This window comes from Myxine glutinosa, chromosome 9, assembly GCF_964187855.1.
Source record: "Myxine glutinosa chromosome 9, kmMyxGlut1.1, whole genome shotgun sequence".
In the NCBI taxonomy this organism is placed as follows: Eukaryota; Metazoa; Chordata; class Myxini; order Myxiniformes; family Myxinidae; genus Myxine; species Myxine glutinosa.
In genome coordinates, this window is record NC_136269.1 from 74,458,360 (window position 1) to 74,476,160 (window position 17,801).

The 17,801-nt window shown below is 44.5% G+C and overlaps 1 protein-coding gene across 1 annotated transcript in view; it reads left to right on the forward strand.

Annotated features, from left to right (window-relative positions):
- The first annotated feature begins 12,821 nt into the window (after nucleotides 1-12,821).
- Nucleotides 12,822-17,801, forward strand: part of LOC137435303 (junctophilin-3-like) — an 80,377-nt gene continuing 75,397 nt past the window's right edge. The window contains exons 1-2 of the mRNA XM_068128970.2: nucleotides 12,822-13,636; nucleotides 15,609-15,793. Coding sequence (XP_067985071.2) covers nucleotides 13,255-13,636; nucleotides 15,609-15,793 — 567 coding nt within the window. The 5' untranslated portion in view covers nucleotides 12,822-13,254. The remainder of the gene's footprint in view (nucleotides 13,637-15,608; nucleotides 15,794-17,801) is intronic.

Consider the following 17,801-nt stretch of genomic DNA (forward strand, 5'->3'; position numbering starts at 1 on the left):
TTATTTTCCCAAACGGGTAAAAAATCATTCATTTATATATTTGGAAAACAAGTTATCCAACTTTTTTTGAGCTATTTGAGAAACTCTATATTTTATCCTGAGTTCGGGTTTAATTTCAAAATAATCCATTATTTTATTTATATAGTATCTTGTATTAACATTTCCATTAAAATTATTTTGAATAATAAATATCATTAAACCCTTATACATTTCCTCAATACAATTAGTCTCTTCCCTTGAAAGAAATGGTGTATTATCATCACAATACTTAACATTCATCTCTCTTATTAATCTTGTAAAGTAATTCATTTTTGGTTCTAATTTAAAAGAGTTATATATTTTTTTATATTTCTTATTATCATTAATTAAAATTAAATCACAGAAAATACATTGTTTATATGAATCCTCATCATTAAGCCCCACTCTATCACAAGCCGGACAATTCTCTAATTTATCATATGGAGAGTCTGGAAATTCTAAATATCCTTCAGAACTTATCATATTTATGTGGTAAATTTTTACTTAAACTAAACGCAAGTTTATTCATTAATAAATACAATGTTTCAAAGCACAAAAGACAAATTTCAATCAATCTCTACTTCGGTGGAAGATATAGAAAAATATGTCAAAGATGTTAAATTGAACAAAGATAAATATGGAAATTTTTGGGTAAAACCAGTTATGGAAAATAACATGAGCCCCTCTATTTCATTTAAAGGAAGAGCTCTAACTATACCTGGAAAGACATCCATTAAAGTAAATCTAACAAAAGTTTCTCCTCTACTCCTGGCAATTTATTCAAAGCTTGAAAAAGTGATTGACCACGATACTTTGAAAAAGAATGATAAGACCATTAATAATTCTAGAGGAGACATTTGTATTTTCTTTAATAATCCAAAGGGTGTAGATCTAAGTAAAATGAATGATGTTAATATTTCTGGTGAAATGTCATTTCGTTTTATGATAGTTAGAGATTATTTAAAGATAACTTTTGATATAAAAATTGTAGAGATTGAATCTGTTAATGAAAGAAAGTATATAGATATTGATGGGAATATTTTTCTTGCTAATTAAATATGAGTCAATACAGCAGTGAAGATTTTACTATTTCATTGAACTCAGACGATAGTGATGATAGTATTTCATTGAACTTGGACGATGGTGATGATAGTATTTCATTGAACACAGATGATAGTTATGATACTAATAGTTTGTGCTCAAATGATAGTTATGAGAGTAGCTTTATTGATGACTCTGAGTATGATTCTGAGTATTCATGTGATAGTTATGACTTAGATGATTCTGAGTGAAAAAGTGTTTTAGTTTAAGCACAGCGATATATATAAAACGGAGCTGTAAAGCTCAAAAGTGTTTTATTTTAAGCACAGTGATATATATAAAACACCACGTTTTCTCACGCTATAAATATGGTTTATTGTGATACTTGCGAGAAGGAAGTAAAATATTATAAACAACATATTCTCACCGCAAAACATACATACAACATTTTAAACAAACTTTCCCCTCTTCCACCTGAAACAAAACACTGTTCTACATGTAATAAAAATATCCTCAAGAAAGGCTTCAAAATACATCTTAAAACAAATCTACATTTATCAAATTTTATCACAACTAAAAACTCTGATGGAGCATTCAAAGGACATATTAAAATAAGAGTCTTTAACTTCAAACCTCCTGAACCAGAGTCTATAGTTGATGCTGTAGAAATAGTTAAACCTGCTGTTCAAACGTTGATTGAAAAAACACTAAAGGAAATGAAACCACTTAAATTTTATATGGGAGTAAAATTAGAAATGACAAAGGATGAAGGAGTTATAGATGCACCATACATGAGAACTGAGCCACACTTTATATCTTCATATCAAGATTTTAAAACATCAGGAGTCTATGATGAACTTATTAAACAAGAGCAAGATGTGGATAATTCAATCGTAGGAAGTGGATTCAATATAGGAAAAATTATTTACATAGACATTCATATTCTTAAATCAGATCCTCTAAAAGCTTCTTCTTACAGTGATTTACCCAGTGTTATCAAAAATAGAAAAGCAGTTATCAATATCAAAAATAAAGACAATAAATGTTTTCTCTGGTCTATTTTAGCACACTTACATCCTCCACATTTTCATGATGAAAGAGTATCTCATTATAAAAAATATGAGAATACATTAAATACGAAAGATCTAAAGTTTCCGATGACTTTAAATGATATTCCTAAATTTGAAAAGATGAATAATTTATCAGTTAATGTTTATGGTCTAACAGAAACAAACAACATTCAGGTTTTAAAGCTTTCTGACAATTGTAAACAAACTCATATTAATCTTCTATATTTTAATTCAGACGAAAATTCACATTATACATACATCAAAGATATTGCTAAATTAATAAAACCACAAGTCTGTAAGAGAACAAATAAAATATATATTTGTTTGCGTTGTCTTAACTTCTTCAATTCACAAGAAAGATTAGATAAACATTCAAATTATTGTGGCGAACATAAATCAACGGTAATCAATATGCCTAAAGAAGGCTCAAAGATCACATTCAAAGATGAAAATAAAAAGATCAAACATCCATTTGTTATATATGCAGATTTTGAAAGTATTTTAGAAAAAATTGATGCTGCTTCTCAAGATCCAAAAGAATCATACACAAATAAATATCAAAAACATACTCCTTGTGGTTTTTGTTATTATATCAAATCATCCGTTGGTGATAAATATAACAAGTTAGAGATGTATAGAGGCTCAAATACCCCAGAGGAGTTTGTGAAACGACTAGAAAAAGACTGTGTTCGATTAACCAAGATAATGAGAGAAACCAATAAACCAATGTCCTTAACAAGTAAAGAAAAAAGGGAATTTATAAAAAACAATGTCTGTCATATTTGTGAGGAGAAAATTGGTAAAGGTCTAAAGGTTAGAGACCATTGTCATCTCACTGGTAAATATAGAGGTCCGGCTCATCAAAGTTGTAATATTAATTATCAACTCCCCTCTTTCATTCCTGTCTTTCTTCATAACAACGCTCATTATGATACACATCTATTTATCAAGGAACTCTCAAAGACTTCTGGAAGTATCTCAGCAATTCCAAACACGGATCAGAAATACATTTCATTCACAAAAACAATTCACACATCTCCTATTACTCATATCAGATTTCTTGATACATTTAAATTCATGGCAAGTCCATTGGTTAACTTGGTTCAAAATCTAAAAGAGTTTCCATGTCTTTCAGAGTATTTTTTAGATAAAGATTTTCTAACACAAAAGGGAATTTACCCCTATGACTATATGGACTCATTTGAGAGATTCAATGAAACACAACTTCCTTCAAAAGAAAATTTCTATAACAAATTAAATAATAGTCATATATCTGATAAAGATTATGTACACGCACAAAATGTTTGGGAAAAATATAACATCAAGAATCTTGGCGAGTATCACGATTTGTATCTCAAAACTGATGTGCTTTTATTGGCCGATGTATTTGAAGCCTTTAGATCTGTTTGTCGCACTGGATATGGATTGGATCCTGCTCACTACTACACAGCACCTGGATTGGCCTGGAGTGCGATGTTGAAAATGACAAAACAAGATTTGGATTTGATAACCGATGTTGATATGCTTTTGATGATTGAAAAGGCAAAAAGAGGTGGAATTTCACAAGTCTGCTCGAGTAGATACGCAAAAGCAAATAACAAATATCTTCCAAATTATGATCCAACGAAAGAGAGTTCTTACTTGATGTACTATGACGCGAACAACCTGTATGGCTGGGCAATGTCTCAGGCTCTTCCTTATGGAAAACTTAGATGGGTAAAGGAAAAAGACTACAAAAACGTTTTACAAGATGTATGTATCTCTACACAAAAAGAATTGGATGAAGAAAAAGTTGGTTATTATTTTGAAATTGATTTAAAATATCCAGAGGAACTCCATAACCTACACAAAGATCTCCCATTTGCTTGTGAGAAAGCAAGTCCAAAGAAAGAATGGTTGAGTGATTATCAACGATCGTTTGATATAGGTGAATCAACAGAAAAATTACTTACTACATTATATAACAAGAAAAATTATGTTCTACACCAAAGAAATTTGCGACAATATTTATCAAAAGGTCTAAGAGTAGAGAAGATCCATAGGGTTCTAAAGTTCAATCAAAGTCATTGGTTAAAGGGGTACATTGATTTTAATACACAAAGAAGAACAGAGTCAAAAACAGATTTTGAGAAAGACTTTTATAAATTGATGAATAATGCGGTCTTTGGTAAGACTATGGAGAATGTGAGGAAAAGACAAAATATCAGACTATCAACATCTTGGGAACAAGCATCAAAATTAATTAATAGACCGAGTTTTACTCGAGCTGAGGTCTTTACTGAGAACTTTTGTGCGATCCATTTGATTAAAGAGAGTATTGAAATGAACAAACCTATTTATATTGGAACAACAATTCTTGATTTATCAAAGTCATTAATGTATGATTACTTTTATAATAACTTGAGGAAGAAATATCAAAATGATGTTAATCTACTTTATATGGATACAGATAGTTTTATTTTGAAAATTAATACCAACGATGTTTATTCAGACATGAAAAGAGACATTAATATCTATGACACGAGTAATTACAGTCCAGAGAGTGAGTTGTTCTCTTCTAAAAATAAAAAGGTGATTGGAAAGTTCAAGGATGAATTAGGAGGAAATGTTATGAGTGAATTTGTGGGATTGAGGTCAAAGGCTTATGCTTATAAATACATTGTGAATAATGTTGAAAAGACTGATAAGAAGTTAAAAGGTGTAAAGAAAAATGTTATTAAAGAAACAATAAACTTTAAGGATTATTATAACTGTTTAACAACAAAGAAAGAAGAGTTTAGAAAGATTAATGGAATAAGAAGTTATAAACATCAATTATATTCAGAAGAGATAAATAAGAAAGCATTGGGGGCTTTTGATGATAAGAGGTTTATTTTAGAAAATGGAATTGATAGTCTCCCTTATGGTTATATAAGTATATAAGTGATAAGATATATATAAGTGATAAGATATATATAAGTGATAAGATATACATAAGTGATAAGATATATATAAGTGATAAGATATATATAAGTGATAAGTTAAAAAGGGGGGGGGGGGGGGGGGTTGGGGATTTTAACGGGCTACCGCCGCCTTTTTTACTATTATATAAATGATAGAACCAAGTATCAACCAGACTAAAGAGTGGAGGTGTAATCAACCTTGGTATATAAATGGAAAACATAATGAATGTGAAAAATATCAAATAGGTATAATTGAAAAGGCAACTGGTAAAAAAGTTCACAAAACAAATAAGAGAATTAATTTAAATACCGGTGAATTGGGTAAAAAAGATGGAAATATTTTTGAGTGGACGGAAAACTTTGATGGTTGTCAGGAAAATATATACTTTAATTTAAAAATGGTATGTGGCACTGGAGGCGCTCAAGCAAGAACATTGAGGGAGGTTTACCATTTTATCTTAGCTCAGTTAAAATATCTTAATAAAGAACCAAACTCAAACATATTTTTTGTTAATATATTAGATGGTGAAGAGAGTTGTAGGAGAATTAAATTATTTCCCACGCATAAACAAATATTTGTAGGGTCGTTGTTTGAGTGGGTTATATTCACCAGATGATATTAAGAGTAAAAGGTTAAAAGGTCCATGAGGTCAGAAGGATCACAGGTGTTTAAGTGGTCTAATGAATAAGGATAACATGTCAAAAGGTTAGAAGGTTCGTAAAGAACAGGGTGAGAGAAATAGAGGTCTTTAGGGGCAATGAGGGAGGGAAAGAATTAATATGGAAGTGAATGGGTCAATGTTTGAGTGGGTCAAAGATTAATCTGCCAGATGATATGTAGAAGAAGGATGATAGGTCTATAAGAGAAAACAAATATTTGTAGTGTTTGAGTGGTCTAATGAACAACATTAAGGATAGGTACTACAGACAAAAGGTTCATAAAGATGAGGGTGGGAGAAATAGAGGTGTTTATGATTTTTGAAAAAGACAAGGGGGTAAATGACATTAGATAGGGATTTCACATGTTAAACGGAGGTGTCCCAGAAGCAACATTATTACACTACTCACGCATCTTGTGTCCAGTGAGCATCCCGATGTAGTTCATGGATGTGTGGAAGGGTCCAATCGTTACTACATGACTAGCAAATTCATTTGGCCAGCGCCAGATGATGGGAAGGGCTTTCATGCAGACACCCAGATCAAATGTATTCAGGACCCATCTCTGACCCACCTCAGCAGTTGCTGCCTCGGAACGCTTCAGTAGCTCACGAACAACTGCGTTGTCTGTGATCGGTCTGTGCCTGGTGCCTGCATGGCATGGCAATGGCCTGCAGCCTGTGCCTGGGCTAGGGGGTTTCACCTCTGCAACTGGTTCTCCCCCACCCAGCAAATCAACAGTCGACTACTGCACGCCTATCCACCAACCGATCACAGACAACGCAGTTGTTCGTGAGCTACTGAAGCGTTCCGAGGCAGCAACTGCTGAGGTGGGTCAGAGATGGGTCCTGAATACATTTGATCTGGGTGTCTGCATGAAAGCCCTTCCCATCATCTGGCGCTGGCCAAATGAATTTGCTAGTCATGTAGTAACGATTGGACCCTTCCACACATCCATGAACTACATCGGGATGCTCACTGGACACAAGATGCGTGGTTCTGGATATGCAGAGATTCTCTTTGAGGCACAACTAGTAACAAGTGGATCTCTCAAAGGTGTTCTCAGTGGAAAGGCCTACGCAAAGTCCCTCTTTTGCCTCAAAACAGTGTGTGAGGCAATGGAGAGGCTGTTGATGGAGAGATTCACTGAGGAGGAGAACATCATGATCTCTGACCCTGCTGTGCTTCTCAGAATGACCCAGTCTTGCAACCGAGAGCACCTCGATGAAGCCCTCAAAGACCCCTCAACTCTACTCCTCATCAAAAATTTGCATAAAATTTGCATAATTTTGCATAAAATTTGCAGCAGTAATTTGCATAAAAATGGTATGTGGGACATTTTTTCAGCTTGGGGCCATAGCTAGTCATTTTCTACACATTTTTTCCAATCTAGAAACACTGATTAGAAGTATATCTCCGGGGGGTGCAGAGGGACCTAGTCTTCCTACTAGACTATGTGTTTTCGTGTGTTTGTCAACAAGATATCTGGAAAAGTTCTGAACGGATTTGGATGAAATTTGGTGCGATGATTGCCCTTGGGATAAGGAAGAATTGATTACTTTTTGGTGAAGCTCAGGATATTATTCCGGATCCAGTAATTTTTTGAAGGATTGTTTACCATTGGAAGATAGGACTCTTTTTTTTTTTTTACATTATCTTCTATATATTCTATATTTAACATTGTGATATGAAAATAGTTTTCATATTTGTTGTAAATGTAGTTTAAACTCGTGGTTATGCGTTAGAGCGGTGTATTTTGTTAGCAGCGTCGTCTTCAAGGTTCTTTCTTTTTTCTAATAAAGACATATTCTGTCATTTTAAAACCACCAAAGTGTGTATTAGGTTTTCCCGTTTCATAAAATGTATCGTTTGATACGTATAATGCTTTAAAACTGTTTTTTTTGTTTGTTTGTTTTTTACCTCATTTACCTCAGCGAATGTCAATCGCGGTGTCAGTATTTGATGAACTTATAAAGACTTAGGTGAGTTATAAGTGTGACAAGCATGTGCACGGGATTCTTCCCAGAAGAATGAGTGGTCGCATTAGCTTGTACGACTTAAAATCAGCAAGTTTTGTTTTCACGTTTGGGCCAGGTTTACATGTTGTATCCCTAAGGAATGAAACGAACGTTTTTCTGGCTTACAATTTTAGTTGAAGTCACACACGCCTCAAAATACACTCACTTATATAGAATTGAACGCTGAAACCGAAAATGCTTTGTTGCCTTGTTTTTTTTAAACATTATCTTCTATATATTCTATATATTGAAGCACGCGGTGCTACGCGCGCGACTTGCTACCAAGGAGGAAGCGGACAACGCGGTAAGTTTAATGTTATTTATTCAAAGAGGTCACTGTAGCACTGGCGCGCTCCGGGCTGCGTGCCCGGTGTATATCCTGAGGCCACGCCTACCCCTTGGGCGTGACCGCCGCCCACTTGGTGCGCGGAATGATGTCACCACGCCAGTGGGCTTTCGTGTCCGCCACACGCGCCCCCCCCAGAATTCCCGCGCACCTGGAGGGCCAGTTTGCGGGGCAAACGGATGACCCGGCCGAAGCGCCCTCTGGCGACCGGCGGCGTCCGGGGTGCAGGGATGCCAGGTGGGATGCCCCCGGCTGTACCCGGGATGGGTGCCGGACCAGGGGGCGGCGTGCCTGCGGTGCTGGGCGGTGCCGGGGGTCCGCCCGCAGGGGGGCGGCCCCGACGCGGGGGCCGAGCCACCGGCGGTGGGTGGTCCACGTCGAGGTGGGCCGGCCTGAGGCGGTCTATGGAGACCCGGTCAGGAGTGCCGCCGATGTCCAGGGTGAAATGTTTCACCCCGGTCTCCAGCACGCGGAAAGGCCCGTCGTACGGGGGCCGCAGTGGTGTCCGGTGGGCGTCGTGCCGGACAAAGATGTACTCCGCGGTGCGAAGCTCAGGGGGGCGACGTGTGTAGGAGGGTGCCCGTCGTGCGCCGTCGGCACCGGGGCGAACCTCCGGGCGGTCTCCTGCAGCGCAGAACGCTCCTGCGCCACGGACCAAGGTGCCGTGGGGTCGGGGAGGAACTCGCCCGGCACCCGCAGCGGTTGTCCAAAGACCAACTCCGCCGCGGATGCGCGCAGGTCCTCCTTGGGTGCCGTCCGGAGGCCCAGCAGGACCCAGGGGAGCCTGTCGACCCAGCCGCCGTCGCGGAGGGTGGCCCGGAGCGCGGCCTTCAACGAGCGGTGGAACCGCTCACACAGGCCGTTGGCCTGGGGGTGGTAGGCCGTGGTTCGGTGCAGCTGGACCCCGAGCCCCCGCGCGACCGTGGCCCAGAGCTCCGAGGTGAACTGGGGGCCGCGGTCGGACGAGATGTCCGAGGGGGTGCCGATCCGGGCGACCCAGGTGGCGATGAACGCCTGCGCGACGTCTGCCGCCGTCGTCGCCGCCAAAGGCACGGCCTCCGGCCACCGGGTGGTGCGGTCCACCATGGTAAGGACATGGGTGAAACCCCGCGAGGGGGGCAGAGGTCCCACCATGTCCACGTGCACGTGGTCGAACCTATGTGCCGGCACCATAAACGGGGCCAATGGGGCCTGGGTATGCCGGTGCACCTTCGCGTGCTGGCACGCGAGGCACGTCCTGGTCCAGCCGCGGACGGCCTTCCGGAGGCCATGCCAGACAAACTTGTCGGTGACCAACCTCTGGGAGGCCTTCGTGCCCGGGTGGGACAGGCCGTGGATGGCGTCAAAAACCTGGCGCTGCCAGCCTGCGGGCACGATGGGGCGAGGCCGCCCGAGGGAGACGTCGCAAACGAGGGCCGTGCCCGCGCCGTTGAAGGCCACCTCGGTGATGCGGAGGCCCGTGATGGCGGTCCGCAAGGCCTGGATCCCGGGGTCGGCGGCCTGGTCCGCCGCCATCCGGGCATAGTCGATGCCAAGGTGGACTGCGTGGGCGACGGCCCGGGAAAGGCAGTCGGCCACCGGGTTGTCCTTTCCCGCGACGTGTCGGATGTCCGTCGTGTACTCGGACACGGCCGCGGGGTGACGCTGTTACAGGGCCGACCATGGCTCGGCGACCTTGCCCATCGCGAAAACCAGCGGCTTGTGGTCGACGAAGGCCGTGAATGCACGGCCCTCGAGCAGATAGCGGAAGTGCCTGACCGCCAGGTGAAGCCCAAGCAACTCGCAGTCGAAGGTACTGTAACGGCGTTCGGGCGGGCGAAGCTGCCGGCTGAAGAACGCCAGCGTTTGCCAAGCACCACGCACCCATTGCTCGTGCACCGCGCCCACCGCGTAGTCCGAGGTGTCGGTGGTGAGGGCGATCGGTGCATCGGGCGCCGGGTGCGTGAGCATGGTGGCGTTGGCCAAGGCGAGCTTCGCGCCCAAGAACGCCGCGTCCATCTGCTCGGTCCAGGTAATGTCACCTTTGCCCGGCTTCCCTCGAAGGGCCTCGTGTAAGGGGCGCAGGAGCTGGGCGATGCGGGGCAGGAACCGATGGTAAACGTTTACCATGCCCAGGAACTCCTGGAGCCCCTTGATCGTGCGGGGGCGCGGAAACCCCTTCACCGCCTCCACCTTGGCCGCTAGGGGGACGGCCCCGTGCCTGGTGACGCGGTGCCCCAAAAAGTCGATTTCAGCGACACCGAACCGGCACTTGGCAGGGTTCACGATCAGGCCGTGCTGGCCCAGACGTTCGAAGAGCGTGCGGAGGTGATGAAGGTGCTCTTCGCGGGACGCGCTGGCGACGAGGATGTTGTCCAGGTAGACGTACAAAAAATCCAAGCCGCGCAAGACGCTGTCCATGAGGCGCTGGAACGCCTGAGCCGTATTTTTCAAACCGAAGGGCATCCGAAGAAATTCGAAAAGCCCGAATGGCGTGATGACAGCCGTCTTCGGGATGTCCTCCGGCCTGACGGGGACCTGATGGTAGCCGCGTACGAGGTCCACCTTTGAAAAGAAGGACATCCCCTCCAACCGGGCGGAGAAGTCCTGGATGTGGGGGACGGGGTAGCGGTCGGGGGTGGTGGCGTCGTTGAGGCGCCGGTAGTCCCCACACGGTTGCCATCCCCCGCCGGGCTTGGGTACGATGTGGAGCGGGGACGCCCACGCGCTCTCGGAGCGCCGCATGATGCCGAGCCGCTCCAGCGTAGCGAACTCCGCTTTAGCTACGGCGAGCTTCGTCGGCTCGAGGCGGCGTGCCCGGGCGTAGACCGGTGGCCCGGCGGTGGGGATGTGATGTTCCACCCCGTGCTTGACGGTCCCCGCCGAGAAGGTGGGCCGCGTGAGGGCCGGGAAACACGCGAGGAGGCGGGCGAATTCGTCCGCTGCCGGAAGCGTACAGATGAACCTGGCCGGAATGGAACCGCTCAGCAAGCCGCTCGGTGAGCCGCTCTGTCAGATGCTCAACGAGGCGGGCAGTGCGCACGCGAGCGAGCTGAACGTCTCAACCTGGACAAGCCTTCTGCGCTTTACATCAACCAGTAATCCATTAGCACATAAGAGGTCCGCGCCGAGCAGTGCCATAGGCACATCGGCCGTAACGAACGACCAACGGAAAACCTGCCCTCCGAACCGCAGAGAGAGACAGCGTTTTCCGTACGTGCGTATAGACGTACCATTGGCCGCAAGCAGTGTGGGACATCGGCCCGCGGTGTGCTTGTCGGACGTACTGGCAGGAACGACACTCACCTGCGCCCCCGTGTCGCACAGGTAACGGCGCCCGGACAAGGTGTCCGTTATGTACAGAAGGCTGTTTGAATTGCCGACGCTCACCGTTGCCACCGAGCGCCGGCTCGCCCGTTTCCCAACCTGCCGAATGAGCACGGCGGGCGACACTGCCGAGCCTCGTGGCCGAACTTGGCGTGGAAGAAACACCAGGCGGGCAGCTGCAGTGTCGGAGGCCGCGGTTTTCTTCGCGGCGGTGGACACGAGGTTCGGTGCATCGGGGAAAGCCTCGGGAGCGGCAACCGCACCAAGACTCGCCTGCGTGTCCAAAGCCGCGTAGTATTTGTCGGCAGCGAGCGCACGGGGTTCCGTTAACGCGGAACCAGCCAAAGTGAGGCGGACTCGTGCTGGCAGCTGGCGTCGAAATAACGCCCGGAATAGAGCGTTCGGGGTTTCGTCGCCCATGAGCGCCAGCATATGATCCATACGGACCGACGGTCGCGTGTCCCCGATCTCGGGGAAGTCCAAGAGGCGATCGGCCCGTGTGTCCACCGTAAGGCCGAACGTGGCGAGGAGGAGACGCTTGACCGCCTCGTACTTGCCGTCGGCAGGTGGATCCCTTAGGACCGATACGATGCGGGTGGCCGTGCCGGGCCCGAGGGCGGCGACCACGTGGCAGTACATGGTCTCGTCCACCGTGATGCCTCGAAGTCGGAAGTGGGCTTCTGCCTGCAGGAACCAAACTTCGGCTTGTGACTCCCAGAATTCGGGGAGCTTGATGGAGACCGCGTTGGTAGCCATTGTTGCGGCGGTTTCGGGTGGTCAGCGACGGCTGACTCGAATGTCGGAGGTCACCAATGAAGTACGCGGTGCTAGGCGCGCGACTTGCTACCAAGGAGGAAGCGGACAACGCGGTAAGTTTAATGTTCTTTATTCAAAGAGGTCACTGTAGCACTGGCGCGCTCCAGGCTGCGCACCCGGTGTATATCCTGAGGCCACGCCTACCCCCCTACCCACGCCCCCCACTTGGTGCACGGAATGATGTCACCACGCCAGTGGGCTTTCGTGTCCGCCACAATATACCATATATCTGTGCAGTGTCTGTCTTGTATTGTCTTGTCTTGTGTTGTCACTGAACTACTCCCTCAAACTTTTGTGAAATCGTACTATTCCAACTTGACCCACGGCGGGAGTATGCGCTCTACTGAGTGGCGTTCGAGTTTTGTTTTGTTTTTGAACAAATCGTTTTTGGAGGATCAAAGTATTAGAACTTTAGACTCTTATTGGGGTCCCCTAATAAGGTCTTATCTGCTTAGCTAACACAGTACAGCCACATCATCCTGAACTCGTCGTCCTCTCTACTAGATGCGGGAAGGGTCACCAAGACAGGTATTTGGTCCTTGCATCAGAAGTACCGGATGTGTTCGATTCAAAATGTTCACATTTGGGTGGAGACGAGGGGTGCTTGAGGAAAGGAGGACGATGTATCAGGCAGCGAAGGTGGCTCAATTTGAGTATCGTCTCACTGAGGGTATTTATAAACGCAATGCAAGCCCTTCGCTATGTTCACTCACCCCTTGCTCTCCCCTCATCTCATTCCGCACACTCTGCACTCAAACTGTACACACCGTTCTCGGACTAGATCTCTATCTCACACTTCACCTTCTCAAAATCTCAATCACATCCGTCCAGTTGCTCTTTCCCTGTTGCTCTTTCCCTCCAGCGGCGTGTGCCTCTCCTGGTCAGCACGCACCTGATCCGAGGGGGACAAGATCGCTCTGGTCGAGGGTTGGGGTATTCTGGAGAGGGGGAGAGGGGGTCGACATGCCGTTGGTGGTCCCACGGCTCCGTCAGCACTGCTCACGTCCCGCTCGTCGGCGCCCGGGAAGTTATCGACTCCCATGAGCCGAGGTCGCTTCGACTTTGAGGATGGAGGCGCGTACTGCGGCGGCTGGACGGGCGGGAAGGCACACGGCTATGGCGTGTGCACTGGCCCGGAGGGACGCGGTCAATTCGCCGGTTCCTGGGAGCGGGGACTCGAGATCGCCGGCGTGTACATCTGGCCCGAGGGCCTCACGTACGCGGGAGATTGGTCGTGCGGGCAGAGGCAGGGCCTGGGAGTCGAGACCATGCGAGAGCGTGGGGGTTATCGAGGAGAGTGGACCTGTGGTTTTAAGGGTCGTTACGGGGTGAGAGAAGCTGCTCCTGGCCAAGCGAGCTACGAAGGTTGTTGGACTGACGGTCTACCTGATGGTTGTGGTGTTGAGAGATATCCAGATGGCGGTGAGCAAGCACATCATGCAATGAACGTGTGGATCATACAGTGAGATGTATCATACAATTTATCATAAATGTATTGAACATATTTACACTTTTAACTAAAACGGCACTCAGTAGAGAGCATACCGGTACCTCCACCAGGTGAACAGTTTACGTTTTGTATCCCAGAGTAGACCAGAAAATCACAATACAGAATCACATTGAATCAAAATCATCCGTCCACAACTTTTTGAGATATCCTGCCTTGTATCGTTTTTGCCCCTCTCTCCCAATAGTGAAGAATCACTTAAAAATTAAATAATTCACATATCCGAATCCATATTCAGATCTTCACCAAAATTGAATCGATTCTTCCTTGTTACACCCACAACCTGTCCACCAAGTTTCGTCCAAATCCATCCATAACTTTTTGGGATATCCTGCTGTATGTTGGTTTTAGCCCGATCACTCAATGAAGAATCACTTAAAAAATTTAATAATTTTCATATCCGAATCCATATTCAGATCTTCATCAAAATTTAAACGATTCTTCCACGTCACACCCACAACCTGTCCACCAAGTTTCGTCCAAATCCGTCCATAACCTATTGAGATATCCTGCTGTATGTTGGTTGTAGCCTGATCACTCAATGAAGAATCACTTAAAAAATTAAATAACTATCATATCCGAATCCATATTCAGATCTTCACCAAAATTGAATCGATTCTTCCTTGTCACACCCACAACCTGTCCACCAAGTTTCGTCCAAATCCGTCCATAACTTTTGGGGATATCCTACTGTATGTTGGTTTTAGCCCGATCACTCAATGAAGAATCACTTAAATTTTTTAAATAATTCTCATATCCGAATCCATATTCAGATCTTCATCAAAATTGAAACGATTCTTCCTCGTCACACCCACAACCTGTCCACCAAGTTTCGTCCAAATCCGTCCATAACCTATTGAGATATCCTGCTGTATGTTGGTTGTAGTCCGATCACTCAATGAAGAATCACTTAAAAAATTATATAACTATCATATCCGAATCCATATTCAGATCTTCACCAAAATTGAATCGATTCTTCCTCGTCACACCGACAACCTGTCCACCAGGTTACGTCCAAATCCATCTATAACTTTGAGATATCCTGCTATGTATCATTTTTAGCCCTATCTCCCAATGGTGAAGAATCACTTGGAAATTAAATAATTCTCATATCCGAATCCATATTCAGATTTTCATCAAAATTGAATCGATTCTTCCTTGTCAGACACACAACCGGTCCACCAAGTTTCGTCCAAATCCGTCCATAAATTTTTAAGATATCCTGATTTGTATCGTTTTTGGCCCAATCTCCCAATGGTGAAGAAGCACTTTCAAAATTCTAGTAGCCGGATCCGAAACCAGATCCTCACCAAAATCTAATCATTTCGTCCTCGTCACATACGCTACATCTCTGCCAAATTTCGTCCGAATCCGTCCACAACTCTTTTAGATATTTTGTTCACAAACAAACAAACAAACGGACAAACAAACAGACAGGGGTGAAAACATAACCTCCATCCACCTTTGGTGCCGGAGGTAACTATATCATGGATCCTCTACGTCGACAAAGTTATTTTTGTTGTTACTTTTGCTACTTTCCCCAAACATAGGTGAAGTTTAACTTGTTACCAAACTTGTCAAACTTCTGCACCAAGTAGAACAATGTCTAAAATGTCCTTTCAAAAAGGACAGTGAGGTGGAAATCAATGTTGAATCACCAAACTTAGCACAGATTCACTGAGAAAGGATCAGCACCAACCACAGTTTAAAAGTAAACCAAATCCAACTGGTGACGATATGCAAGTGGTGGGATGCAGGACACGATTTGTTTCCAAACGAAGAGGGTCTTTCGACTTTGGGCAACAATGTTGGGACCTGATCACTGGTCGCTCAAATCATAACCATCCTGTCTTATCAATGTTGCTTCTCTCCACCCATGCACAACAGGTACTTACGAGGGGCAGTGGTCTTCGGGGTCGCGCCAAGGACTGGGTGTGCGGCGTGGGTCACAGAGGAACACTCAGCTGGGTCGTGGCTCGTTCCGGAGGTTCCCGGTGCACTCCAAGGCCTCAACATCGAGCGACGGCGCTTCCAGCCTAGCGGAGCTCGATGCTGACGCCGCAGAATGGGAGGCAAGGAGTGTATAGGATATTCGTGCATGGTTCTTATGTTTGATTTGAGATGATTTGGCCAGGAATTTGTAATTCCTTCAGGGTGCTGGCGATAACTCGCCGACTTTTCGCAAAGCCACCGTGGGATCTTTAACATCCATCAACTAGATGGTGTTCATAGAATACTTACCCTATGCAGTCAACTTGTTGCGAGGCAACTCTTCTGTTTTTGAACATTTTTTTTCTTTGATCCAATATGGCTGCCAGACCACGTGAGCGATGACATGATACATTTATGTTCTCTAATATAATTGTTGCATAGATCACGCTCAATACATTTCAAACTGATCAGACTAAGCATTGCCCCTGTCGAATAATGACGTCATAATTATGGCACCAATGACATCATCGTTAACAACACCTATTCCCCATATGGAGGTCTTTACAATGAGCCATGTTTCAATTTTTTCCATGCTGCGGTTTTGGAGATATAGAGTTGCAACATTTTTCGGTTTTTCCAAGATGGCGCCTATATCACATGACCTATGACGTCATGATTGTCACTAAATATTCTACAGGAGGAGGCGCTCCTATGGTGAAAATGTTGTGCCCATCAGACCAACAGTTGCAGAGGAATTTTTGTTTTATTCATACTGATCAGATCAAGCGTTGTTCTTGTCGAATTATGACGTCATAATTAAGACACCAATGACATCACCATCAACATATCTTATTCCCCATGGTGGGTACTTGACAATGAGCCATGTATCAATTTTTTTCCATTGAGCGGTTTGGGAGATCTAGAGGTGCAACGTTTTTCCAAGATGGCGTCCGTACCACGTGACCGATGACGTCATAATTATGAATAAAAATATTCTACAGGCGGAGGCGCTTCTATGGTAAAATTTCGTGTCAATCGGACCAACAGTTGCTGAGAAAATGAATTTTTAAAATGCAGACGTGTGGCACATGTACGTAACTGAATGCTTAACCCTGCTTTTCGCTTCGTGAGTGTAGGGTATCTAGTCTACTAGAGAGTTCATAGGAACACGTTACCCCACACAGTCTTGAGAAAAAAGAACACGGGCAGGGTCTGCCAGCAGCAAATTTGATTGGTTGAGATAATGTAAAATGCCATAATATTTTGTCCAAGTACTGCTAAATGAAAGGTTTTTGAAAATGCTAATCAGGCGACTTGGGTTCTACAGTGTTCAAGTATATAATTGAATTTAAATAAAATAAATAATTTAAGGTTTGTAGAAACGAAAAGGTCACTGCCGTTGATGCAGTGTCTTATACACCACCTCATTTAACACATAACATTAATTATTTATGCCTGTTGTTTGTGTCCTTTATGACGTCACTTAAAACAGTAACTTTCCTGTTTGGAATGATTTTTTATTTTGTTTGATTGGCCGACAGGCAGATAGACTAAAAAAGAACATCTTGGGCCTCTCTGCGCATGCGCGCTTGGACGAATTTAGAGCCAAAGTAATGCTAAACTACAGGTTCACTTTCCGATTCATGTTCCGATTTGTGTTAAAAACTTCAAAATATAACATTCAATTTAAATTAAGTTGTTCCTCGATCATTAACTGGCGGTTGTGGACAGACAGACAGACAGACAAGGTGAACCAACTGCTGAACCTCACTTTTCGCTTCACGCACGCTTGGTAATTCATGAAAGCAGACGGGTTCCCTGCTCAACGTCCATCCGAGGGACCCGGCACACTTTTGTGATGGTGCCCTGTATGTGAATTGCAATGCACCAATCTGATAGTTTATACTAGGGCACTACCTTTGCATCATCTTGTAGGCCCAGTAAATGAGACGACTAACAAACATTCCAGGAAACTTTTCAATTGGCTTCCCTCCATCAAATTTCAAAACTGGGAGAAGTGTCGTTGTATTTTATCATTGTTGACCTTGTTCATGGTTTCCCTTTTTATTATCAATGGTTTTACGAGTCGAGATGGTTTATATTGGAGTTTAGAGGGTTTTTAAATTTTTCATGCAGAAGTACATTCTC